Below are 27,244 nucleotides of genomic sequence, written 5' to 3'. Positions count from 1 at the left end.
ATTGGCAGGCAGATTCTTTACCACTGAGCCACCTGGGAAGGTAAAGTACTTCTATTTAAAAATGCTATCCCCAGTGTTCCTAGAACCCTGTCTTCATACCACATCCAGGTAGCTATGTGTTCTCTAGGCTTTTATAGGGGGCTAATGGGAGAGTTGATAGGGAATGCCAGAGTAAAGCAATCAAGCAATTGCTTCACCCAAGGGTCAGACTCAAAATGAAGGTAAGAAATATTGAGAGGAAGAGCACCTGGCAAAAACCATGCCAGCGGCCCCTCAACTTCTTCAGGACAGTGAGGGCACAGATAATCATGTACCAACAGAAGCCTTTCTCACTGTCGCCAGGTTCCCCTCCGTGGTACAGGGTTCACCTGGTTCTTTCCTTACAAATCTTCTGTCTCCATCAATGACATGGCATTTCCCCTTACGTGCAACCAAACCCCCTTCAAGAGAGGCAGAAACATCCAGAAAGTGCATTCAGACAGATGATGAAATGGGCTGGCCACCGAGTATAGAAGCCAGCGCAAAATTAAACACACCAACAGGGCCCAGAAAGCTCCCAGGACCAACCACAAACCCTCTTCTCCTTCAACATGCAGAGAGGTTTTCTTTTTTCCTTGAAGTGATTTTTCCAATTCGGAATAACCAGACAGAAGCTTTTAAATATATGAATCTTATTTCAAGGGACCAGTTTAAATTCGGACACAGTTAACCTGACATGGGTTTAAATGGGGCCTTATTTTTCACTTATTCACCTTTGTAGGGCAAAAAGAAAGCTCTGAAGCCTATAGTTTAGCACTTGTCACCAACCCTTTACTAAAGTCAAGGCAATTAGGCCCATGACTGTTAAACATTTATCTCAAAGCTTCTGTCCTGCACAAACCAATCACAGTCATGGCTGAAAACAAACACAGAATTTTTTAAAATTCTTTAATCCACACGCAAGGAGATGTGTGAGGGCGGCCGAGAAATCATGGCGACAGGGACAGCCGGTGGCAACCAAGGGGACATCTGCTTCTGAGACCTGTTTTGGGACAGGGGACAATACCAACCCGTGGTACTTCGCTGTCTCCACATCGCTCTCCGTCTTTACATCTGCCCATTCACCACATTTCGGTCCAACAAACTGTTTCTCTCTTTTGAGAGGTTAATAGCGAGAGCAAGAGGGACTCAAGACAAACGAGGGGGCGATGCCTGGGATATGTTGCAACACGTAATGCTGGAAAACGTGTAGCTGTTTACTACCAGCGCCTGGGAGACGCGGAGCGCCGCGCGCACCAGAGCTCAGTCCTCGGGGCGCGACCCCGCCCCCCCACAACCTCAGGCGCGTTCTGGTGTGGGGGCGACGCGCCGCGAGCCCCCCACGCGCCCACGGAACCCGGAGGCTCACTGCCTACGGGCCCCCAGGGCAGGAGCGCGGTCTCCCCTCGGGCCCTGCGCCCACCCTGCGAGCTGCGCGCCCCGGAGTTACCTCGGAGGCCGGGGTTGTCGTCTCTGGCCCGAATCTTTCGTATTTTGACTGGGCGCCCGCTCAGAGTGGACAGGACCAGACGCTGGCGCAAGAAGTTGCAGCCTGAGTAGCTGAGGGAGTGAGCCTGGGTCGCCATGTGCACGCCCTACGCAAAGGCGCGGGCAGCAGGGATGAGGCGACTTCGGATGGGCGAAGGGGTCGCGGTACTGGCAGTAGCGGCGACAGCGGCAGGGGCGGCCTTAGTTCCCTCCCGCAGCCCCCGGCGCGTCCACGTGGTTTGGAACAGGAAGAGAGAGAGACGAGACACCGGGTCAGAGGGGAGTGAGGCGGAGCCGGTGACCGCCTCTCCACCTACCCGCCCGGCTGGAGGCAGGCCCCCGCACCGGGCCACGCCGCTATTGGCCGGAGGAGAATCAGGGCGGTGCCCGCGCCGCGCCGCCATAGGCCTTCACTGTGGCTGGGCGGTGCCCAGGCCGCGCTACCATTGGCCTGCGCTGGAGTTGGGCGGCGCCCGGGCCCCGGCAACAGCTCTCGGCTGGAGGAGCTTCGGGGAGGGGGGTGGATTGCGGAGAGGCCTGGGAGCGGACGCTCTGTAACACACCCTCTCTGCCAGTTTCTTCGGGTCTTTCCCCCTTAGGGGTAAGGGGAGTGGACAGCATGCCCGGTACTTAGGCTCACCACTAACGGCAATCTCTGGGATGTGGATGGTATAATCTCCCCCCGCTTTTTCTTAATAGAAAAGAAAACAGGATTGGCGCGCTTTACCCTGTTGCAGACAGTGCTGAGCCCGCAGCCAGTTTTATCCCCTCGCTCCCCTCTGTGACCCTGCGAGGTAGTGTCATTCCTTCCCTACACTTGGGGAAGATACCAGCAACACTGCGAGACTGGCAGTAGCACCATGCCCCGAAACCGAAGTCTTCAGATACCAGGCCATTGTTTACTAGACACGAAGCTTTGCCACTTTAACCTCAGTGGCTTCCTTTACGGTCACTGTGCTTCATGCCAAGTCAGGTCCTCCCGCCTCTCGTGCCTCAAAATGGGTAGCTGTAATACCTTGGACACACACACAGCTTTTCCCTCTTTTCTGTCATCTTCTAATCTTGCACACCAAAATCTTTGCAAAGATTGGAGTATGTCACTCTGTTGAAAAATCCTCGAAGATAACACAGTTAACTATAAAATTAACTGCAGTTAACTGCAGACTTGGGAGTTCAATACCATAATACGGTTGGTTTGCCGCTATTCTCGGGAAATATTACCACGTCATGAGTTTCAGAACATATGAGGAAAGAGGGGCTTCTGGAAGAGATCAGAGTTTGAGTAAGATTAAAAGAAGATGGTTAGGCTTCCCTGGTGGCTTAGACGGTAAAGCATCGGCCTGCAATGCAGGAGACCTGGGTTCGATCCCTGGGTCGGGAAGATCCTCTGGAGAAGGAAATGGCAACCCACTCCAGAGCAGTACTCTTGCCTGGAAAATCCCTTGGACGGAGGAGCCTGGTACGCTACAATCTATGGGGTCGCAAAGAGTCGGACAGGACTGAGCAACTTCACTTCACTTCAGCCTTAATGTGGGTTAAGAGTTATGAGGAACCAGTGGAAGGTCTGAACTCCTATAGACTATTAGAGGTGTTAAGTTCAGTCCTTCAGTCGAGTCTGACTCTCTGTGACTCCATGGACTACAGCACGCCAGGCTTCCCTAACGATCACCAAATTTCTGAGCTTGCTCAAACTCATGTCCATCCAGCCAGTGATGCCATCCAACCATCTCATCCTCTGTCGACCCCTTCTCCTACCGCCTTCAATCTTTCCCAGCATCAGAGTTTTTTCCAGTGAGTCAGTTCTTCGCATTACGTGGCCAAAATATTGGAGTTTCAGCTTCAGCATCAGTCCTTCCAATGAATATTCAGAACTGATTTTCCCTAGGATTGACTGATTTGATCTCCTGGCTGTCCAAGGGACTTTCCAGAGTCTTCTCCAACACCAGAGTTCAAAAGCATCAATTCTTCAGTGCTCAGCTTTCTTTATAGTCCAACTCTCTCATCCATACATGACTACTAGAAAAACCATAGCTTTGACTAGATGGACCTTTGTCAGCAATGTCTCTGCTTTTTAATATGGTGTTTAGGTTTCTTATAGCTTTTCTTCCAAGCAGCAAGTGTCTTTTAATTTCATGGCTGCAATCACCATCTGCAGTGATTTTGGAGCCCAAGAAAATAAGCTCTCTCACTGTTTCCATTGTTTCCCCACCTATTGCCATGAAGTAATGGGATCGGATGCCATGATCTTAGTTTTTTGAATGTTGAGTTTTAAGCCAACTTTTTCACTCTCCTTTTTTACTTTCATCAAGAGGCTTTTTAGTTCCTCTTCACTTTCTGCCATAAGGGTGATGTCATCTGCATATCTGAGGTTATTGATATTTCTCCCTGCAACCTTGATTCCAACTTGTGCTTCATCCAGCCCAGCACGTCACATGATGTACTCTGCATGGAAGTTAAATAAGCAGGGTGACAATATACATCCTTGACATACTACTTTCCCTGTCTGTTGTTCCGTGTCCAGTTCTAACTGTTGCTTCTTGACAGCATACAGATTTCTCAGGAGGCAGTTAAGGTGGTCTGGTATTCCCATCTCTTGAAGAATTTTCCATAGTTTACTGTGATCTACTTCCCTGACAGAACAGTTGGTAAAAGAATCTGCCTGTAATGCAGGAGACCCTGGGTCAATTCCTGGGTTGGGAAGATCTGCTGGAGAAGGGATAGGCTACCCACTCCAGTATCCTTGGGCTTCCCTTGTGGCTCAGCTGGTAAAGAATCTGTAATGCAGGAGACCTGGGTTCATTCCCTGTGTTGGGAAGATCCCCTGGAGAAGGGAAAGGCTACCTATTCCAGTATTCTGGTCTGGAGAATTCCATGGACTGTATAGTTCATGGGGTCACAAAGAGTCGGACACAACTGAGCGACTTTCACTTCACTTCACACAATCAAGGGCTTTGGCATAATCAATAAAGCAAAAGTGGATGTTTTTCTGGGATTCTCTTGCTTTCTCCATGACCGAGTGAATCTTGGCAATTTGATCTCTGGTTCCTCTGCCTTTTCTAAATTCATCTTGAACATCTGGAAGTACACAGTTTACCTACTGTTGAAACCTGGATTGGAGAATTTTGAGCATTACTTTACTAGCATGTGAGATGAGTACAACTATGTGGTAGTTTGAACATTCTTTGGCATTGCCCTTCTTTAGTATTAAAATAAAAACTGACCTTTTCCAGGTCTATGGCCACTACTGAGTTTTCCAAATTTGCTGGCATTTTGAGTGTAGCACTTTCAAAGCATCATCTTTTAGGATGTGAAATAGCTCAGCTGGAATTCCATCACCTCCACTAGCTTTGTTTGTAATGATGCTTCCTAAGGCCCACTAGACTTTACATTCCAGGATGTCTGGCTCTAGGTAAGTGATCACACCATTGCAGTTATCTGGGTCATGAAGATCATTTTTGTATAGTTCTTCTGTGTATTCTTGCCACCATTCCTTCATATCTTCTGCTTCTGTTAGGTCCTTACAATCTCTGTACTTTATTGTGCCCATCTTTGCATGAAATGTTCCCTTGGTATCTCTAATTTTCTTGAAGAGATCTCTAGTCTTTCCCATTCTATTGTTTTCCTCCTTTTCTTTGTGTTGATCACTGAGGAAGGCTTTCTTATCTCTTCTGCTATTCTTTGGAACTTTGCATTCACATGAGTATATGTTTCCTTTTCTCCTTCACCGTTAGCCTCTGTTCTTTTCTCAGCTATTTATAAGGCCTCCTCAGACAACCATTTTGCCTTTTTATATTTATTTTCTTGGGGATGGTCTTGCTCATTGCCTCCTGTAAAATGTCACAAACCTCCATCCATAGTTCTTCAGACACTCTATCTGATCTAATCCCTTGAATCTATTTGTCACTTTCACTGTATAATCTTAAGGGATTTGATTTAGGTCATACCTAAATGGTCTAGTGATTTTCCCTACATTCTTTAATTTAAGTCTGAATTTGGCAATAGGCGGCTTCCTTTGTGGCTCAGCTGGTAAAGAATCCGCCCGCAATGTGGGAGACCTGGGTTTCATCCCTGGGTTGGGAAGATTCCCTGGAGAAAGGAAAGGTTACCCTACCCACTCCAGTATTCTGGCCTGGAGAATTCCTTGGAATGTATAGTCAATGGGCTCTCAAAGAGTTGGACACAACTGAAGGACTTTCACTTTCACTGTTCACTTGGCAATAAGGACTTCATGATCTGAGCCACAGTCAGCTCCCAGTCTTGCTTTTACTGACTGTATACAGCTTCTCCATGTTTGGCTGCAAGAATATCAGTTCAGTTCAGTCACTCAGTCGTGTCTGACTCTTTGCGACCCCATGAATCACGGCACGCCAGGGCTCCCTGTCCATCACCAACTCCCAGAGTTCACTCAACTCATGTCCATCGAGTCAGTGATGCCATCCAGCCATCTCATCCTCTGTCATTCCCTTCTCCTCCTGCCCCCAGTCCCTCCCAGCATCAGGGTCTTTTCCAATGAGTCAACTCTTTGCATGAGGTGGCCAAAGTACTGGAGTCGCCGCTTCAGCATCAGTCCTTCCAAAGAACACCCAGGACAGATCTCCTTTAGGATGGACTGGTTGGATCTCCTTGCAGTCCAAGAGACTTTCAAGAGTCTTTCTCCAACACCACAGTTCAAAAGCAACAATTCTTCTGCGCTGAGCTTTCTTCACAGTCCAACTCTCACATCCATACATGACCGCAGGAAAAACCATAGCCTTGACTAGACGGACCTTTGTTGGCAAAGTAATATCTCTGCTTTTCAATATACTATCTAGGTTGGTCATAACTTTTCTTCCAAGGAGTAAGCGTCTTTTAATTTCATGGCTGCAATCACCATCTGCAGTGATTTTGGAGCCCAGAGAAATAAAGTCTGACACTGTTTCCACTGTTTCCCCATCTATTTCTCATGAAGTGATGGGACCAGATGCCATGATCTTCATTTTCTGAATGTTGAGCTTTAAGCCAACTTATTCACTCTCCTCTTTCACTTTCATCAAGAGGCTTTTTAGTTCCTCTTCACTTTCTGCCATAAGGGTGATGTCATCTGCATATCTGAGGTTATTGATATTTCTCCCGGCAATCTTGATGCCAGCTTGTGTTTCTTCCAGCCCAGCATTTCTCATGATGTACTCTGCATATAACTTAAATAAGCAGGGTGACAATATACAGCCTTGACATATTCCTTTTCCTATTTGGAACCAGTCTGTTGTGCAAGAATATAATCAATCTGATTTCAGTATTGACTATCTGGTGATGTCCATGTGTAGAGTCATCTCTTGTTGGAAGAAGGTGTTTGCTATGACCAGTGCATTCTCTTGGCAAAACTCTGTTAGCCTTTGCACTGCTTCATTTTGTACTCCAAGGCCAAATTTGCCTGTTATTCCAGTATCTTTTGACTTCCTACTTTTGCATTCCAGGCCCTATGATGAAAAGGATATCTTTTTGTGTGTGTGTGTGCGTGCTAGTTCTAGAAGGTCTCATAGGTCTTCATGGAACTATTCAACTTCAGCTTCTTAAGCATTACTGATTGGGGCATAGACTTGCATTACTGTGATATTGAATGGTTTGCCTTGGAAAAAAACAAAGATCATTCTGTCATTTTTGAGATTGCACTTCAGACTCTTCTGTTGATTATGAGGGCTATTCCATTTCTTCTAAGGGATTTTTTCCCACAGTAGTAGATATAATGGTCATCTGCAGAGTCTATGAAGACCTACAAGACCTTCTAGAACACCAAAAAAGACGTCCTTTTCATCATAGGGGATTAGAATGTAAAAGTAGGAAGCTCAAACTAAGAGATATCTGGAATAACAGGCAAGTTTACCCTTGGGATACAAAATGAAGCAAGACAAAGGCTAACAGAGTTTTGTCAAGAGAACACACTGGTCAGAGGAAACACCCTCTTCAAACAACACAAGAGACGATTCTACATATGGACATCACCAGATGGTTAACACTGAAATCAGATCGATTATATTCTTTGCAGCTGAAGATGGAGAAGCTGTATACAGTCAGCAAAAACAAGATCAAGAGCTGACTGTGGCTCAGATCATGAATTCCTTGTTGCAAAATTCAGACTTAAAATGAAGAAAGTAGGGAAAACCACTAGCATATTCGTGTATGACCTAAATCAAATCCCTTATGATTATACAGTGGAGATGACAAACAGAATCAAGGGGTTAGAACTGGTAGACAGAGTGCCTGAAGAACTATGGACAGAGGTTCATAACATTGTATAGGAGGCAGTAACCAAACCATCCCAGAGAAAAAGAAATGCAAGACAGCAAAGTGGTTGTCTGACGGCAAAGGCTTTACAATAGTCAGGAAAAGAAGAGACGTGAAAGCCAACAGAAAAAGGGAAAGATTTACCCATCCAAATGCAAAGTTCCAGAGTATAGCAAACAGAAAGACTTTTAAATGAACAATGCAAAGAAACAGAGGAAAACAATAGAACGAGAAAGGCTAGAGATCTCTTCAAGAAAATTGGAGTTACCAAGGGAATATTTTATCCAATGACGGACACAATAAAGCACAGAAACCATAAGGACCTAACTGAAGGAGAAGAGATTAAGAAGCAAGAATACACAGACGAACTGTATGAAAAAGGTCTTAATGACCCAGATAACCATGATGGTGTGGCCACTCACCTAGAGCAAGACATCCTGGAGTATGAAGTCAAGTGGGTCTTAGGAAGCATTACTGTGAACAAAGCTAGTGGAGGTGAGGAATTCCAGCTGAGCTATTACAAATCCTAAAAGATGATGTTATTAAAGTACTACATGCAATATGCCAGCAAATTTGAAAAACTCAGCAGTGGCCACAGGACTGGAAAAGGCCAGTTTTTATTTCAACCCCAGAGAAGGGCAATGCCAAAGAATGTTCAGTCTACCACCCAATTTGTGCTCATTTCACATGCTAGCAAAGTAATGTTCAAAATCCTTCAAGCTAGGCTTCAGCAATATGTGAGCTGAGAACTTCCAGATATACAAGCTGGATTTAGAAAAGCAGAGGAACCAGTGATCAAATTGCCAACATTCATTTGGTCATGGAGAAAGCAAGGGAATTCCAGAAAAACATCTACTTTGCTTTATTGTCTATGCTAAATCCTTTGACTGTGTGGATCCCAACAAACTGTGGAAAATTCTTTAAGAGATGGGAATACCAGACCATCTTACCTGTTTCCAGAGAAATCTGTATGCAGGTCAAGAAGCAGCAGTTAGAACCAGACATGAATCAATGAACTGTTTCAAAATTGAGAAAGGAATAAATCAAGACTGTTAATTGTCACCCTGCTTATTTAACTTCTGTGCATATTACATTACATTTCTGTGCAAAATGCCAGGCTGGATGAATCACAAGCTGGAATCAAGACTGTCAGGAGAAACACCAACAACCTAATATATGCAGATGATACCACTCTAATAGCAGAAAGCAAAGAGGAAATAAAAAGTTTCTTGATGAGGGTGAAAGAGGACGTGAAACAGCTGGCTTAAAACTCAACATTCAAAAAAGAAAATCATGGGATCCAGTCTAATCACTTCATGGCAAATAGAAGGGAAACAACTGGAAACAGTGACAGGTTTTATCTTCTTGGGCTTCGAAATCACTGCAGACAGTGACTGCAGCAATCAAATTAAAGATGCTTGCTCCTTGGAAGGAAAGCTATGACAAACCTAGAAAACATTAAAAATCAGAGACATCATTTAGCTAACAAAGATCCCTATTATAGTCAAAGCTATGGTTTTTCCAGTAGTCATGTACAAATGTGAGAGTTGGACCATAAAGAAAACTGAGCACTGAAGAACTGATGGTTTTGAACTATGGTGTTGGGAAAGATTCTTGTGATTCCCTTGGACTGCAAGGAAATCAAACCAGTCAGTCCTAAACGAAATCAATCTTGAATATTCATTGGAAGGACTGATGCTGAAGCTGAAGCTCCGACACTCTGGCCACCTGATGCGAAGAGCCAACTCACTGGAAAAGACCCTGATGCTGGGAAAGATTGAAGGCAGGAGAAGGAAGCAACAGAGAATGAGATGGTTGGATAGCATCACCGACTCATTGGACATGAGTTTGAGCAAACGCCACAAGAGGGACAGGGAAGTGAGAGACAAGGAAGCCTGGCCTACTGCAATCTATGGGGTCACAAAGAGTCAGAATCAACTTAGCTACTGAACAACAACAACAATGCAGAGTTTAACATGATCAGCTGTGAAGTTCACTGAGGGAAGTGGTAATCCATATACATTAATGTCATTTGTTGAGACTTACTTTTAGGAAGTTGCTGCTAAGTCGCTTCAGTCATGTCCGACTCTGTGCGACCCCATAGATGGAAGCCCACTAGGCTCCCCCGTCCCTGGGATTCTCCAGGCAAGAACACTGGAGTGGGTTGCCATTTCCTTCTCCAATGCATGAAAGTGAAAGTGAAGTAGCTCAGTCGTGTCTAACTCTTCGCGACCCCCAGGACTGCAGCCCACTAGGCTCCTCCATCCATGGGAGTTTCCAGGCAAGAGTATTGGAGTGGGGTGCCATTGCCTTGACAGTATTCAAAGTTCCAGGACCTCTGAATGCCTCCCCTGAATCCTGATGTGCAGGATCCCAACGCAAAAACTAGAACCATCACACCAGTAGAGGATGTTTTGTGTATTATCGCATTTTAGTTATTCAACGACCTTAAAAAAACAAGTAATATCCTTTGTATCAATCCCTGTTGGTGCCCTGTTCATATCCCTTCAGTTATTACTATTTTCAGTGCAAACCTGCTTAATTTTTTTCCAACAGCACCTTTATCTCTTTGTCTGAGGGTTTTTCTCACCTGTGTAACTTAACAGGGCAAGAGTGCTGGGAATTAATTCTCCCTCAGCCACCTCCCACTCCCCACCTCACTCCCTCACCCTCCAACTCCGCCCAGTCCTCACCCAATGGCTGGTTTGAGTTGATACCCTAGTTCTGAGACATAAGTTCTACAGTGGTTCCCCAGAGGTTTTAAGCTTCCATTGCCTGAGGGGTTACTTGCTTAAATACCTTTTACTGGCTTCCTTACAAGCTTCCCAGCTCCCTTCTGATATTTCCTGGGATTAACTTCCAAATAAACTACTTTCACTCATATTTTTGCCTAAGGGTCTTCTCAGCAACTCCAATATAAGTTTTGATTTTTAATATTTGAGAACTGAGGATCAGAGAGAATAAATGCTTTAAGTGACACTTGCTTAAAGTGATACTGCTAATAAATGGCAGAACCAGAACAAAAACTGTCTGCCTGTCACTGTTTGTCTGCCTCTCTCATCTCATGTCTTTGGAACTCTGAACTCTAATAAGAAGTCTGGCTACCATGAAGCTGCCATGCCAGAGAGACCACACAGTCAGAGCACCAGCTGTTCCAGCTGCCAGCATCAACCGCCAGGCATGGGAGCGAGGGAGTCTTCAGATGATTCCAGTCCCCAGCCAGCCTCTGACAAGTCTTTGGAGCCATTCTGGCTGACACCATATGGAGCACAAATGAGCTGTCCTCACTGAGGCCTGGCCCAAATTATATATTTCTGAGCTAAATAAATGATTGCTACTATTTTAAGCTATGGCTCTGGGGGTAGTTTGTTACACAGTAATTAATAACCAAAACTACATGTCCCTGAATCCCCTTCTGTGCATAATTCTCATTTGTGTGTGTGTGTGCTCAGTTGTGTCTGACTCTGTGACCCCATGGACTGTAGCCTACCAGGCTTCTCTGTCCGGGAATTCTCCAGGCAAGAATACTGGAGTGGGTTGCCAAGCAAACTGCAAGGAACACCTTACATGAGATTTAAAAGGCAAAAGTGAAGTCACAGCCCCACTTTTTATGTTTCAAAGGTCACTACAAGGTACCAGGCTCCCTTGCAGCTCACATACTTACCTTGTCGGCATGTAGCAGCAGCCACGGTCACCGGTCCTCTAGTGTTGGGGTCCTTTAATGGACCGGAACCTGGTGAAAGAAAGAAGGAGGCTAATATTCCCTGGGTTGTGCTGAAAACCAATAAAGCCCTTGGACAGACCTTGTACCACTCACGTAGGTGCAGGGTACCCTCTCAAGAAGTCTTAAGAGGTCTTGGAGGCCCAGGCAGGAAAACGAACTAGGAAGGCCTCCACACTCCAGGAAATCAGCCAGAAAGACAGATAGAGAGAGAGAAAGACACGGAGACCCAAGTCTCTGGTGAAACAAGGGTGCTTTATTAAATTCTATGTGGATATATATACCATATTACAAGGTAGCTTCTTCAGATAAAGATCAAAAGACCAGACTTTACAAGTTACCAAGGAAACACGGAGTAATAGAGGCCTTAAAGCCAAAAGACAATCCATATCAAAAGAGGGTCGTAGATAATCCCTTTCACCATATGGAAAAAAATGGCACCCCACTCCAGTACTCTTGCCTGGAAAATCCCATGGACAGAGGAGCCAGGTAGGCTGTGGTCCGTGGGGTCGTGAAGAGTTGGACACGACTGAGCGATTTCCCTTTCACTTTTCACTTTCATGCATTGGAGAAGGAAATGGCAACCCACTCCAGTGTTCTTGCCTGGAGAATCCCAGGGACGGGGGAGCCTAGTGGGCTGCCGTCTATGGAGTCACACAGAGTCGGACACAACTGAAGTGACTTAGCAGTAGCAATGAAGGAAATCCTATGCAAGAATCCCATCTCTCTGATCTCAGTCCTAGGAGTGGCTTGCCATTCTGCTCGCTCCTATCAGGAACTGATAAGAGGGCTCAAGAGAGATAGGAAGCATCACACAGGACTCCTACTGTTAAACATTCCCTGACACTCTAGCTCCTACCTGGTCCTAGCAGCCCAACTGTCATGGGCTCCATGATAAAGGACAGTGTCTTCTGCTGGTCATTAGAGACTTGGAGTCAGTAAGCAACTGATGCAGCTTCCAGCTCATCCCTGTTGATTATGAGCTCTTTCACAAAGTACAAAGACAAGAGCCTCATATAGACTATGAAACTAGCCCCCACACTTGATAAGGTTAGATCCCAACAATTAACCACTTTTGCTTTTTTGCTTAAAACCTGACTGGTACACAAGCCATTACTGAAAGCCTCTGCCTAGTCAATTCAGTTCAGGTCAGTTGCTCAGTCGTGTCCAACTCCTTGTGACCCCATGGACTGCAGCACGCCAGGCCTCCCTGTCCATCACCAGCTCCTGGAGTTCACTCAAACTCATGTCCATTGAGTCAGTGATGCCATCCAACCATCTCATCCTCTGTCGTCCCCTTCTCCTCCTGCCCTCAATCTTTCCCAGCCTCAGGGCCTTCTCAAATGAGTCAGCTCTTCTCATGAGGTGGCCAAAGTACTGGAGTTGTAGCTTGAACATCAGTGCTTCCAATGAACATCCAGGACTGATCTCCTTTTGGATGGACTGGTTGGATCTCCTTGCAGTCCAAGAGACTCTCAAGAGTCTTCTCCAACACCACACTTCAAAAGCAACAATTCTTCTGTGCTCAGCTTTCTTTATAGTCCAACTCTCACATCCATACATGACCACAGGAAAAACCATAGCCTTGACTAGACGGACCTTTGTTGACAAAGTAATGTCTCTGCTTTTGAATATGCTGTCTAGGTTGGTCATAACTTTCCTTCCAAAGAATAAGCATCTTTTAATTTCATGGCTGCAATCACCATCTGCAGTGATTTTCAAGCCCAGAAAAATAAAGTCTGACACTGTTTCCACTGTTTCCCCGTCTATTTGCCATGAAGTTATGGGATGGGATGCTATGATCTTCATTTTCTGAATGTTGAGCTTTAAGCCAACTTTTTCACTCTCCTCTTTCAAGAAGCTCTTTAGTTCTTCTTCATTTTTTTCCATAAGGGTGATGTCATCTGCATATCTGAGGTTGTTGATATTTCTCCCAGCAATCTTGATTCCAGCTTGTGCTTCATCCAGCCCAGGATGTACTCTGCATATAAGTTAAATAAGCAGAGTGACAATATACAGCCTTAAGGTACTACTTTCCCTATTTGGAACCAGTCTGTTGTTCCATGTCCAGTTCTAACTGTTGCTTCCTGACCTGCATACAGATTTCTCAAGAAGCAGGTCATATGGTCTGGTATTCCCATCTCTTTCAGAATTTTCCACAGTTAGTTGTGATCCACACAGTCAAAGGCTTTGGCATAGTCAATAAAGCAGAAATAGATGTTTTTCTGAAATTCTCTTGCTTTTTTGATGATCCAGCAGATGTTGGCAATTTTATCTTTGGTTCCTCTGCCTTTTCTAAATCCAGCTTGAATATCTGGAAGTTCATAGTTCACGTATCGCTGAAGCCTGGCTTGGAGACTTTTGAGCATTTACTAGCATGTGAGATAAGTGCAATTGTGCAGTAGTTTGAGCATTCTTTGGCATTGCCTTCCTTTGGGATTGGAAAGAAAACAGCTTTTCCAGTCCCGTGGCCACTGCTGAGTTTTCCAAATTTGCTGATATATTGAGTGCAGCACTTTCATAGCATCATCTTTTAGGATACGAAATAGCTCAACTGGAATTCCATCACCTCCCCTAGCTTTGTTCATAGTGATGTTTCCTAAAGCCCACTTGGCTTCACATTCCAGGATGTCTGGCTCTAGGAGAGTGATCACACCATCATGATTATCTGGGTCGTGAAGATCTCTTTTGTATAGTTCTTCTATGTTTTCTTGCCATCTCTTTTTAATATCTTCTGCTTCTGTTAGGTCCCTACCATTTCTGTCCTTTATTGAGCCCATATTTGCATGAAATATTCCCTGAGTATCTCTAATTACCTTGAAGAGATCTCTAGTCTTTCCCATTCTATTGTTTTCCTCTATTTCTTTGCATTGATCACTGAAGAAGGCTTTCTTTTCTCTCCTTGCTATTCTTTGGACCTCTGCATTCAAATGGGTATATCTTTCCTTTTCTCCTTTGCTTTTTGCTTCCCTTCTTTTCACAGCTATTTGTAAGGCCTCCTCAGACAGCCATTTTGCTTTTTTGCATTTCTTTTTCTTAGGGATAGTCTTAATTCCTGTAAAGTCTAGTCAAGGCTATGGTTTTTCCAGTAGTCATATATGGATGTGAGAGTTGGACTATAAAGAAAGCTGAGCACAGAAGAATTGTTGCTTTTGAAGTGTGGTGTTGGAGAAGACTCTTGAGAGTCCCTTGGATTGCAAGGAGATCCAACCAGTCCATCCTAAAGGATATCAGTCCTGGATGTTCATTGGGAGGACTGATGTTGAAGCTGAAACTCCAGTACTTTGGCCACCTCATGAGAAGAGCTGACTCATTTGAGAAGACCCTGATGCTGGGAAAGATTGAGGGCAGGAGGAGAAGGGGACGACAGAGGATGAGATGGCTGGATGGCATCAACAACTCGATGGACATGAGTTTGGGTAAACTCCGGGAGTTGGTGATGGACAGGGAGGCCTGGTGAACTGCGGTTGATGAGGTTGCAGAGAGTCGGACATGACTGAGGGACTGAACTGAACTGATATTAAGGCTCTGTATAAAGGCTTTATACACATGATCTCATTTGGTCACAACAACTACCTCAAAAGTTGGATTATACATACATAGAGGTTTTATGATACAATTCTCTATACTTTTATTTTCAGAATTGTCCATTATAATTTAAAAAATCTGCTCATATATTCTTCTTTCACACTGATATATATCACAACGATAAATGATATATATCTTTTCTTATAATTACTTTCATGATTACTCCCATTTCAATAGTGATAAGTGTACTTGGCTAAGCAACGGATTTAGAGGCCAAAGTAGAAACCCATTCTTCCCAGTTTATAGAGAAAATTGCTCAACACCACACTTCCACCAGCTCTGCTATCTTATCATCTCCTTTATTCAAATCATAATGGTTCAATGGGCTTTTTCTCAACTCAGTCTGGAACTAATGCCTACACTGCTCCAATTTTAGGATGCCTTTTTATTTCCAGTGTTGCTTCTCTTGTTGTTGTTCACTCACTAAGTCGTGTCCAACTCTTTGCAACCCCATGGACTGCAGCATTCCAAACTTCCCTGCCCTTTACTATCTCCTGGAGTTTGCTCAAACTCACGTCCACTGAGTCAGTGATGCCACCCAACCATCTGATCCTTTGTCACCCTCTTCTCCTGTCCTCAATATTCCCCAGCATCAGGTTTTTCTTCCACTGAGTTGGCTTTTCACATCAGGTGGCATCAGACTTTCCAAAGAATACTCAGGGTTGATTTACTTCAGGATTGACTGGTTTAATCTCCTTGCAGTCCAAGGGACTCTCAAGAGTCTTCTCCATCACCACAGTTCAAAAGCATTCATTCTTTGGCACTCAGCCTTCCTTATGGTCTGACTCTCACATTCATACATGACTACTGGAAAAATAATAGCTTTGGCTATGTGAGCCTTTGTCAGCAAAGTGATGTCTCTGGTTTTAAAAATGCTGTCTGAGTTTGTCAAATTTTTTCTTCCAAGGAGCAAGCATCTTTTAATTTCATGGCTGCAGTCCCCAACCACAGTGATTTTGGATCCTAAGAATGTAAAATCTGTCACCATTTCCACTTTTTCCCCATCTATTTCTCATGGGCACTTAATGATGGGATGCCATGAGCTTCGCATTTTGAATGTTGAGTTGCAAGCCCGCTTTTTCACTCTCCTCTCTGCACTCCCACAATGACTAGTCACAAGTACATTTCTACATATATACCCTCTTATCACCTCTTGAAACCTGTTTATGTGGCAGCCTTCCTAACCACACTCTGTGATCCAGTGTGCCTGAGGACTGGGTCTTATCATTTAGAGCAGAAGTCATCTCACAGTATGTCCAGTGCTTGGCATCTAATAGGTGTTTAATCACTGTGACTACAGTTGATTAATCAATTCACTGAAACACACATGGATAGCCTGTATTAATAAATTATAACTGGCTAAAACATTGGTTCTCAAACTTTATCATGCATTAAAACTGCCTGGAGGGCTCATATTCCTGGGCCTCTTTCCCAGGGTTTCTTCAGTACCTTGGGGTTGTGGCCTGAGAATTTACATTTCTAACAGTTTCCCAAGTGATATTGATGCTTCTGGCCTAAGGATCACACTTCGAGAAGCTTAACAAAAAATTAAAAAGAGGGTTATTCCCTGGTGGTCCAGTGGATAGGACTCTGCACTTCCACTGCAGGGGGATGGGTTTGATTCCCTGGTCAGGAGCTAAGATCCCATAAGCAGCACAGTGTGGCCTAAAAAAAAAAAAGGCATATGTTTACATACACATAATGGGAGTCTCACAGAAGGGGAGAGAGAGACAGGGATAGAGACAGGGAAAGAATATGTGAGCCAAAACTTTGCAAGTTCGATGAAATACATAAAGCTACACATCCAAGTGAAGTCACTAGTTTAGAAGTTGAAGTTTTAGAAGTAGAACCTCCAAATAAGAACCTAGTCCAGGTTGAGAGTCTCTGAAACAAAGAACCCAATGAAGCCATCCCTGAACTTCTGACCCACAGCAACTGTGAGATAATTAGTGCATGTTCAAGCAACTAAGTTTGTGGTAATTTGTTACATAGCAATGGAAAATTACTACACTGGTTTTCAAACCAGATCTGTATGACTTCCAAAGTCTGTGTTCTCTCCCACACCTGATTAAATGTCTTATGAAAGGTGTTAAAGGTGTTGATAGAGACTTTCTGAGTTTCAAGAAATACAAGTCAAATGGTCTGTCCTTCTATGACAAATGCCTCTCTCCTAAGGGAACATCTGCCGCCCCTGATCTCCGACGCAGGGTGTCTCCTCCCGGCCGCCGCCCCTGGGATGTGGGTAGCTTCTCTCAGCGCGCTTAGTGGGCCGGTTCTCGCAGCCGCCGGCGCTTAGGACGAGCCACCTCGCACCTGAGGCCAGGGGCGGCGACCCTGAGGAGCCACCCTGAGCCCGAGGCCAGGGACTGCAGCTGGAAGGAGCCACCTGGAGGGCCTGGAGGAGCTATCCCACGTTGAAGGTCAGGAACGGTGGCGGTAAGGAGATACCCCTCATCCAAGGTAAGGAGCAGCTGCTGTGCTTTGCTGGAGCAGCCGTGAAGAGATACCCCCACGTCCAAGGTAAGAGAAACCCAAGTAAGATGGTAGGTGTTGCAAGAGGGCATCAGAGGGCAGACACACTGATACCTTACTCACAGAAAACTAGTCAATCTAATCACACTAGGACCACAGCCTTGTCTAACTCAATGAAACTAAGCCATGCCTATGGGGCCACTCAGGACGGGCGGGTCATGGTGGAGAGGTCTGACAGAACGTGGTCCACTGGAGAAGGGAATGGCAAGCCACTTCAGTATTCTTGCCTTGAGAATTCCATGAATAGTATGAAAAGGCAATATGATAGGATACCAAAAGAGGAACTCCCCAGGTCATTAGGTGCCCAGTATGCTACTGGAGATCAGAGAAGAAATAACTACAGAAAGAACGAAGGGATGGAGCCAAAGCAAAAACAATACCCAGTAGTGGATGTGACTGGTGATAGAAGCAAGGTCCAATGCTGTAAAGAGCAATATTGCATAGGAACCTGGAATGTCAGGTCCATGAATCAAGGCAAATTGGAAGTGGTCAAACAAGAGATGGCAAGGGTGAATGTCGACATTCTAGGAATCAGCGAACTAAAATGGACTGGAATGAGTAAATTTAACTCAGATGACCATTATATCTACTACTGCGGGCAGGAATCCCTCAGAAGAAATGGAGTAGCCATCATAGTCAACAAAAGAGTCCGAAATGCAGTACTTGGATGCAGTCTCAAAAATGACAGAATGATCTCTGTTCGTCTCCAAGGCAAACCATTCCATATCACAGTTATCCAAGTCTATGCCCCAACTAGTAATGCTGAAGAAGCTGAAGTTGAACGGTTTTATGAAGACCTACAAGACCTTTTAGAATTAACACCCAAAAAAGATGTCCTTTTCATTATAGGGGACTGGAATGCAAAAGTAGGAAGTCAAGAAACACCTGGAGTAACAGGCAAATTTGGCCTTGGAATGCGGAATGAAGCGGGGCAAAGACTAATAGAGTTTTGCCAAGAAAATGCACTGGTCATAGCAAACACCCTCTTCCAACAACACAGGAGAAGACTCTACACATGGACATCACCAGATGGTCAACACTGAAATCAGATTGATTATATTCTATGCAGCCAAAGATGAAGAAGCTCTATATAGTCAACAAAAACAAGACCAGGAGCTGACTGTGGCTCAGATCATGAACTCCTTATTGCCAAATTCAGACTTAAATTGAAGAAAGTAGGGAAAACCACTAGACCATTCAGGTATGACCTAAATAGAATCCCTTACGATTATAAAGTGGAAGTGAGAAATAGATTTAAGGGCCTAGATCTGATAGATAGAGTGCCTGATGAACTATGGACTGAGGTTCATGACATTGTGCAGGAGACAGGGATCAAGACCATCCCCATGGAAAAGAAATGCAAAAAGGCAAAATGGCTGTCTGGGGAGGCCTTACAAATAGCTGTGAAGGGAAGAGAGGTGAAAGGCAAAGGAGAAAAGGAAAGATATAGGCATCTAAATGCAGAGTTCCAAAGAATAGCAAGAAGAGATAAGAAAGCCTTCTTCAGTGATCAATGCAAAGAAATAGAGGAAAACAACAGAATGGGAAAGACTAGAGATCTCTTCAAGAAAATTAGAGATACCAAGGGAACATTTCATGCAAAGATGGGCTCGATAAAGGACAGAAATGGTCTGGACCTAACAGAAGCAGAAGATATTAAGAAGAGGTGGCAAGAATACAAGGAAGAACTGTACAAAAAAGATCTTCACGACTCAGATAGTCATGATGGTGTGATCACTAATCTAGAGCCAGACATCCTGGAATGTGAAGTCAAGTGGGCCTTAGAAAACATCACTACGAGCAAAGGTAGGGGAGGTGATGGAATCCCAATTGAGCTGTTTCAAATCCTGAAAGATGATGCTGTGAAAGTGCTGCACTCAATATGCCAGCACATTTGGAAAACTAAGCAGTGGCCACAGAACTGGAAAAGGTCAGTTTTCATTCCAATGCCAAAGAAAGGCAATACCAAAGAATGCTCAAACTACCGCACAATTGCACCCATCGCACATGCTAGTAAAGCAATGCTCAAAATTCTCCAAGCCAGGCTTCAGCAATACGTGAACTGTGAACTCCCTGATGTTCAAGCTGGTTTTAGAAAAGGCAGAGGAACCAAAGATAAAATTGCCAACATCCGCTGGATCATGGAAAAAGCAAGAGAGTTCCAGAAAAACAGCCATTTCTGCTTTATTGACTATGCCAAAGCCTTTGATTGAGTGGATCACAATAAACTGTGGAAAATTCTGAAAGAGATGGGAATACCAGACCACCTGACCTCCCTCTTGAGAAATCTATATGCAGGTCAGGAAGCAACAGTTAGAACTGGACATGGAACAACAGACTGGTTCCAAATTGGGAAAGGAGTACGTCAAGGCTGTATATTGTCACCCTGCTTATTTAACTTCTATGCAGAGTACATCATGAGAAATGCTGGACTGGAAGAAACACAAGCTGGAATCAAGACTGCCGGGAGAAATATCAATAACCTCAGATATGCAGATGACACCACCCTTATGGCAGAAAGAGAAGAGGAACTAAAAAGCCACTTGATGAAAGTGAAAAAGGAGAGCGAAAAAGTTGGCTTAAAGCTCAACATTCAGAAAACGAAGATCATGGCATCTGGTCCTGTCACTTTATGGCCAATAGATGGGGAAACAGTGGAAACGGTGTCAGACTTTATATTTTTGGGCTCCAGAATCACTGCAGATGGTGATTGTAGCCTTGAAATTAAAAGACGCTTACTCCTTGGAAGGAAAGTTATGACCAACCTAGATAGTATATTCAAAAGCAGAGACATTACTTTGCCGACTAAGGTCCAGCTAGTCAAGGCTATGGTTTTTCCAGTGGTCATGTATGGATGTGAGAGTTGGACTGTGAAGAAGGCTGAGCGCCGAAGAATTGATGCTTTTGAAGTGTGGCATTGGAGAAGACTCTTGAGAGTCCCTTGGAATGCAAGGAGAGCCAACCAGTCCATGCTGAAGGAGATCAACCCTGGGATTTCTTTGGAAGAAATGATGCTAAAGCTGAAACTCCAGTACTTTGGCCACCTCATGAGAAGAGTTGACTCATTGGAAAAAACTCTGATGCTGTGAGGGATTGGGGCACGAGAAGAAGGGGACGACTGAGGATGAGATGGCTGGATGGCATCACGGACTCGATGGACATGAGTCTGAGTGAACTCTGGGTGATGGTGATGGACAGGGAGGCCTGGCGTGCTGCGATTCATGGGGTCGCAAAGAGTCAGACACGACTGAGCGACTGAACTGAACTGAAGGGAACATCTAAGAAGGTTGGAACTATTGAGCTATGTAAGCCTGAGTCCCATTTATATTTGGATGATAACTAGTTGTTGTTCTGCCGCTAAGTCATGTCTGACAGTTTAACCCCATGGACTGCAGCTCACCAATCTCCTCTGTCCTTCACTATCTCCTGGAGTTTGTTCAAACTGATGTCCAGTGTATTGGTGATGCAATCTAATCATGTCATCCTCTGCCATCCCTTTCTCGTTTTGCCTTCAATCTTTCCCAGCATCAGGGTCTTTTCCAGTGAGTTGGCTCTTCATGTCAGGTGGCCAAAGTACTGGAGATTCAGCTTCAGCATCAGTCCTTTCAATGAGTATTCAGGTTGATTTCTTTGGGCATTGACTGGTTTGATCTCCTTGCTGTCCAAGGGACTCTCAAGAGTCTTTTTCAGCACCACAATCCAAAAGCATCCATTCTTCAGTGCTCAGCCTTCTTTATGGTCAACTCTCATATCTATACATAAGTATTAGAAAAACCATAGCTTTGACTCTATGGACCTTTGTCAGCAAAGTGATGTCTCTGCTTTTTAATATGCTGTCTAGGTTTATCATATCTTTTCTTCCAAGGAGCAAGTGTCTTTTAAGTTCATGGCTGCAGGCACTGTCTACAGTGATCTGGGATCCCAAGAATACAAAATCTGTCACTGCTTTACACTTTTTCCCCATCTATTTGCCATGAGGTGTTGGGACTGGATGCCATGATCTTGCTTTTGTGAATGTTGAGTTTTAAGACAGCTTTTTTATTTTCTTTTTTCACTCTCCTTAAGAGGCTCTTTAGTTCTTCTTTGCTTTCAGCCATTAGAGTGGTATCTTCTGCATATCTGAGATTGGTGATATTTCTCCTGGCAATCTTGATTACAGCTTGTGATTCATCCAGCCTAGCATTTCACATGATGTACTCTGCATATAATTTAAATAAGCAGGGTGACAATATACAGCCTTAACATATTTCTTTCTTAATTTTGAACCAGTTAGTTGTTCTGTATAAGATTCTAGCTGTTGCTTCTTGACCTGCATAAAGGTTTCTCAGGAGGCAGGTAAGGTGGTCTGGGGTTTCCATTTCTTTAGAAATTTTCCCGTTTGTTGTGATCCACACAGTCAAAGGTTTTAGCATAGTTGATGAAACAGAAGTAGATGTTTTTCTAGAATTCCCTGGCTTTCTCTTAAATCCAACAGATGTTGCCAATTTGATTTCTGGTTCCTCTGCCTTTTCTATATCCAGCTTGTACATACGGAAGTTCTTGGTTCACATACAGTTGAAGCCTAGTGTAAGGATTTTGAGCATTTTAGATTAGATCTGGTAGACAGTGCCTGAGGAACTATGGACGGAGGTCCATAACATTGTACAGGAGGTGGTGACCAAAACCATGCCAAAGAAAAAGAAATGCAAGAAGGCAAAGTGGTTTTCTGAGGAGGCTTTATAAATAGCTGAGAAAAAAGAGAAGCAAAAAGCAAAGGAAAATGGGAAATATATACCCAACTGAATGCAGAGTTCCAGAGAATAGTAAGGAGAGATAAAAAAGCCTTATTAAATGAACAATGCAAAGAAATAGAGGGAAACAATAGAATGAAAAAGACTAGAGATATCCTCAAGAATACTGTAGATACCTAGGGAACACTCCATGCAAAGATGGGCACAATAAAGGACAGAATGACAAAGATGTAACAGAAGCAGAAGAGATTAAAGAAAAGGTGGCAAAAATACACAGAAGAACTACACAAAGAAGGTTTTAATGACCCAGATAACTAATGGTGTGGTCACTCACTTAGAACCAGACATCCTGGAGTGTGAAGACTAGTGGGCCTTAAGAAAGAATTTCTATGAAAAAAGTTAGTGGAAGTGATGGAATTCCAGCTGATTTATTTCAAATCCTAAAAGATGATGCTATTAAAGTGTTGCACTCAATATGAAAAACAAATTTGGAAAACTCAGCAGTGGTCACAGGACTGGAAAAGGTCAGTTTCCAGTGCAATTCCAAAGGAAAGAAATGCCAAAGAATGCTCAAACTACCATGCAATTGCACTCATTTCACATGCTAGCAAAGTAATGCTCAAAATCCTTCAAGTGAGGCTTCAACAGTACGTGAATGGAGAACTTCCAGATGTATAAGCTAGATTTAGAAAAGGCAGAGGAAATAGAGATCAAGTTGCCAACATCCACTGAATCATGGAAAAAGCAAGACAGTTCCAGAAATCCTGGTTTTTAATTGCAAGATACTAGGAGCACTACCTCTCCCAACTGAGACAACCAAAAACAATCTCCAGGTATTGACAAATGTATCCTAGGAACAAAAACATTGAGAGTAACTGATATTAGAGGACTCATAAGATTCAGGATCAAATCTGGGGTAATAGGGCACTGGGGAGCAGAAGGCATACTCTATAGGATGTACACCTGTCATGAGGCATAGAATGTCTAGACGGCTCTTCTTTTTCATGTTGGCAGCCAGGGATGAGCATTGCCTACCTCCATTAATTCATCAGGAGGGGTTGTACAATGGTAATTTTCAAACTCAATTATTTCTTTTTCATTTATTAAGTCAAATATCTGCATGAAGACAAACTTCTTCTCATCTAGTATCTGGTTACCTGAGTATTTCACAGAGGAAATGTAAGATCTGTGTTTGTTCCTTTTCATTTATCTACCAATTTTCAAAATAATGAGTTCTGCAAAGGTGTCCTTTGGGGATTTGGGAGTATGTGAGCTTTTATGAGATCATTAATTTAAACATATTTGATATGACTTAAATCACTGCAATTAATATTCTTAATAATAATCAAATTATCCCCTCTCTCTAAGAAGTGAGATAAATATTTAAATATTTAAATATTTATTTATTTTATTTAACCATACTGGGTTATAGTTGCAGCATGCAGGATCTTTAGCTGTGGCATGTGAATTCTTAGTTGTGGCATGTGGGATCTACTCCCCTGACCAGATTGAACCTGAGCCCCCTGCATTGGGAGCACAGTCTTAGCCACTGGACCACCAGGCAAGTCCCAAGAAGTGACTCTTTACTTTGTTGCTGAACTTTTTTGCCTTATTCAAGTGTATCCTCATAACATCCTTACTTTCTTGGATGAGATGGTGTTCCAGAATCAACCTGCATCTTTTCTGTCTCTCATCTAGAATCAATCATTTTCCTAAGAAGTTCTGACTTCTTTTAGTGGGAACTGGAGGCCACTAAGTAGATCTGGGTAATCTACTGCATTGTGCTTGTTTCTGGTCTTTTTCAGGAGACAAAGCAGAGAAATACTTTTTCTTTTTAAGATGAAAATATACTGTGAATTTGTAGTGGTACTTCCATTCAGGATTCAAGGTATTTAAGTTAATTCCATTATTCTTACATTTGTATCTCTGCTTCCGTTGTCCTCCCCACCTCAAAAAAAAACAAAAACAAAAAAACCTGGTTCCCAAGAACCCCAACATAATTACTCATTTGCTTTATCCCACAAAACACAAAACTAGTGTCAGAACAATAATTCTAACATCAACAATACAATTATAAAAAAGAACTTACAGCATTTGTTTTTGTCCCCAGAGTATACACCAGAAGGGATGTATAGGGAATTTCCTATGTTTTAAAAGTCTTAAAGTAGTTCCACTCTCTGTAGTTATGCCATCTACTCATTATAGACTTAGGCTTATTTGTTTCATTTGCTTCCAATTTTAGGGACTTAAAAAATGTTTAACTTTGTTTCACAATTAGGTAAAATTTACAAAACACAAGTATATGTAGAAAAATGTAGCTAGTGTTTCCATCCTTTCTATCTTGTCCCTTCCCTCCCCCATATAGATGACAGATTTTTTAAAAGTTTTTAGTTTATCTTTATTTTATAAAATATAGTTTTATTCTCTCTCCTTTCAGTTTTCTTACATAAGCAGTATCATGTTACATATAACTTTCTTCATGTCAGTTTTCAACTGATAAATATGTGTTAGAAATCACTTCACAAAAGAACACACAGTTCTTTCTCATTTCTTTTTACAGCTTCGTTTGTGTGGATGGGCTATTTTATTCAACAATCCACAACAATTTCCAATGTTTTGCTATGACAACACTGTAGCAATTACGGGGCCCACTGGGTAAAAGAATGCAAACAACTTCAGTATTCTTGCCTTGAGAACCCATGAACAGTATGAAAAGGCAAAAATATATGACACTGAAAGATGAACTCTGCAGGTCAGTAGGTGCCCAATATGCTACTGGAGAAGAGTGGAGAAATGACTCCTGAAAGAATAAAGAGACGGAGTCAAGGCAAAAGCAACACCCAGTTGTGGATGTGACTGGTGATGGAAGTAAAATCCGATGCTGTCAAGAATAAATTTGCATAGGAACCTGGAATTTAAGTCTGTGAATCAAGGTAAATTGGAAATGGTCAAACAGGGATGAACACTGACATTTTAGGATTCAATGAACTAAAATGGATTGGAATGGGTGAATTTAATTCAGATGACCATTATATCTACTACTGTGGGCAAGAATCCCTTAGAAGAAATGGAGTAGCCCTCATAGTCAACAAAAGAGTCTGAAATGCAGTACTTGGGTGCAATCTCAAGAATGACAGAATGATCTCTGTTCATTTCCAAGGCAAAGCATTCAATATCACAGTAATCGAAGTCTATGCTCCAACCACTAATGCCAAAGAAGCTGAAGTTGAACGGCTTTATAAGGACCTACAAGACCTCCTAGAACTAATACCAAAAAAAGATGTCCTTTTCATCATGGAGGACTGGAATGCAAAGGTAGAAAGTCAAGAGATACCTGAAGTAACAGGCAAGTTTGGCCTTGGAGTACAAAATGAAGCAGGGCAAAGGCTAACAGAGTTAGCCAAGAGAACGCACTAGTCATAGCAAACACCCTCTTCCAAAAACCCAAGCAATGACTCTACACATGGACATCTTCAGATGGTCAATATTGAAATCAGAATGATTATATTCTCTGCAGCCAAAGATGGAGAAGCTGTATACAGTTAGCAAAAACAAGATCGAGAGCTGACTGTGGCTCAGATCATGAACTCCTTATTGCCAAATTCAGACTTAAATTGAAGAAAATAGGGAAAACCACTAGACCATTCAGGTATGACCTAAATCAAATCCCTCACAATACAGGAAGTGAGACATAGATTCAAGGGATTAGATCTGAGAGACAGAGTGTCTGAAAAACTATGGACAGAAGTTCATGACATTGTACAGGAGGCACTGAGCAAGACCATCCCCAAGAAAAAGAAATGCAAAAAGGCAAAATGTTTGTCTGAGGAGGCCTTACAAATAGCTGAGAAAAGAGAAGCGAAAGACAAATGAGAAAAGGAAAGATATACCCATCTGGATGCAGAGTTCCAAAGAATAACAAGGAGAGATAAGAAAGGCTTTCTCAGTGATCATTGCACAAAAATAGAGGAAAACAACAGAATGGAAAAGACTAGAGATCTCTTCAAGAAAATTAGAGATACCAAAGGGACATTTCAATCAAAGAAGGGCACAATAAAGGACAGAAACAGTATGGACCTAACAGAAGCAGTAAATATTAAGAAATGGTGGCAAGAATACATAGAATTATACAAAAAAGATCTTAATGACCCAGATAATCATGATGGTGTGATCATTCACCTAGAGCCAGACATCAGTGTGAAGTCAAGTGGGTCTTAGGAAGCATCACTAAAAATAAAGGTAGTAGAGGTGATGGAATTCCAGCTGAGCTATTTCATATCCTAAAAGATGATGCTGTGAAAATGTACTCAATATGCCAGCAAAGTTGGAAAACTCAGCAGTGGCCACAGGACTGGAAAAGGTCAGTTTTCATTCCAATCACAAAGAAGGGCAATGGCAAAGAATGTTCAAACTACCGCATAATTGCACTCATTTCACACTCTAGCAAAGTAATGCTCAAAATTCTCCAAGTGAGTCTTAAACAGTACATGAACTGAGAACTTCCAGATGTACACGCTGGATTTAGAAAAGGCAGAGGAACCAGAGATCAAACTGCCAACATCTGCTGGATCATGGAAAAAGCAAGAGAGTTCCAGAAAAACATCTATTTCTGCTTTATTGCCTATGCCAAAGCCTTTGACTGTGTGGATCACAATAAACTGTGGAAAATTCTGAAACAGATGGGAATACCAGACCACCTTATTTGCCTCCTGATAAATCTGTATGCAGGTCAGGAAGCAACAGTTAGAACTGGACATGGAACAACAAACTGGTTCGAAATCAGAAAAGGAGTATGTCAAGGCTGTATAGTGGCACCCTGTTTATTTAAGTTATATGCAGAGTACATCATGTGAAATGCCAGGCTGGATGAAGCACAAGCTGGAATCAAGACTGCCAGGAGAAATAT

General features: G+C 43.1%; 2 protein-coding genes across 5 annotated transcripts in view; one reads left to right on the top strand and one right to left on the bottom strand.

The window, feature by feature from the left end:
• RCL1 (RNA terminal phosphate cyclase like 1) overlaps positions 1-1,923 on the bottom strand; it is a 64,001-nt gene extending 62,078 nt beyond the window's left edge. For 3 of the 4 annotated variants that reach the window (XM_069576494.1, XM_069576493.1, XM_069576492.1), the window contains exon 1: positions 1,469-1,796. In XM_069576494.1, coding sequence (XP_069432595.1) covers positions 1,469-1,604 — 136 coding nt within the window. In that variant the 5' untranslated portion in view covers positions 1,605-1,796. Of the gene's footprint in view, positions 1-1,468 lie in introns of all 4 variants that reach the window. The other variant, XM_069576491.1, reaches the window with a different exon arrangement.
• The window catches only part of AK3 (adenylate kinase 3), a 467,912-nt gene that overhangs the window by 393,318 nt on the left and 47,350 nt on the right, over positions 1-27,244 (top strand). The gene's annotated exons all lie outside the window — the stretch shown is intronic.

The sequence above is a fragment of the Ovis canadensis genome, chromosome 2 (assembly GCF_042477335.2).
Source record: "Ovis canadensis isolate MfBH-ARS-UI-01 breed Bighorn chromosome 2, ARS-UI_OviCan_v2, whole genome shotgun sequence".
NCBI classification, from domain to species: Eukaryota; Metazoa; Chordata; class Mammalia; order Artiodactyla; family Bovidae; genus Ovis; species Ovis canadensis.
This window is presented reverse-complemented; position numbering and strand designations above follow the sequence as displayed.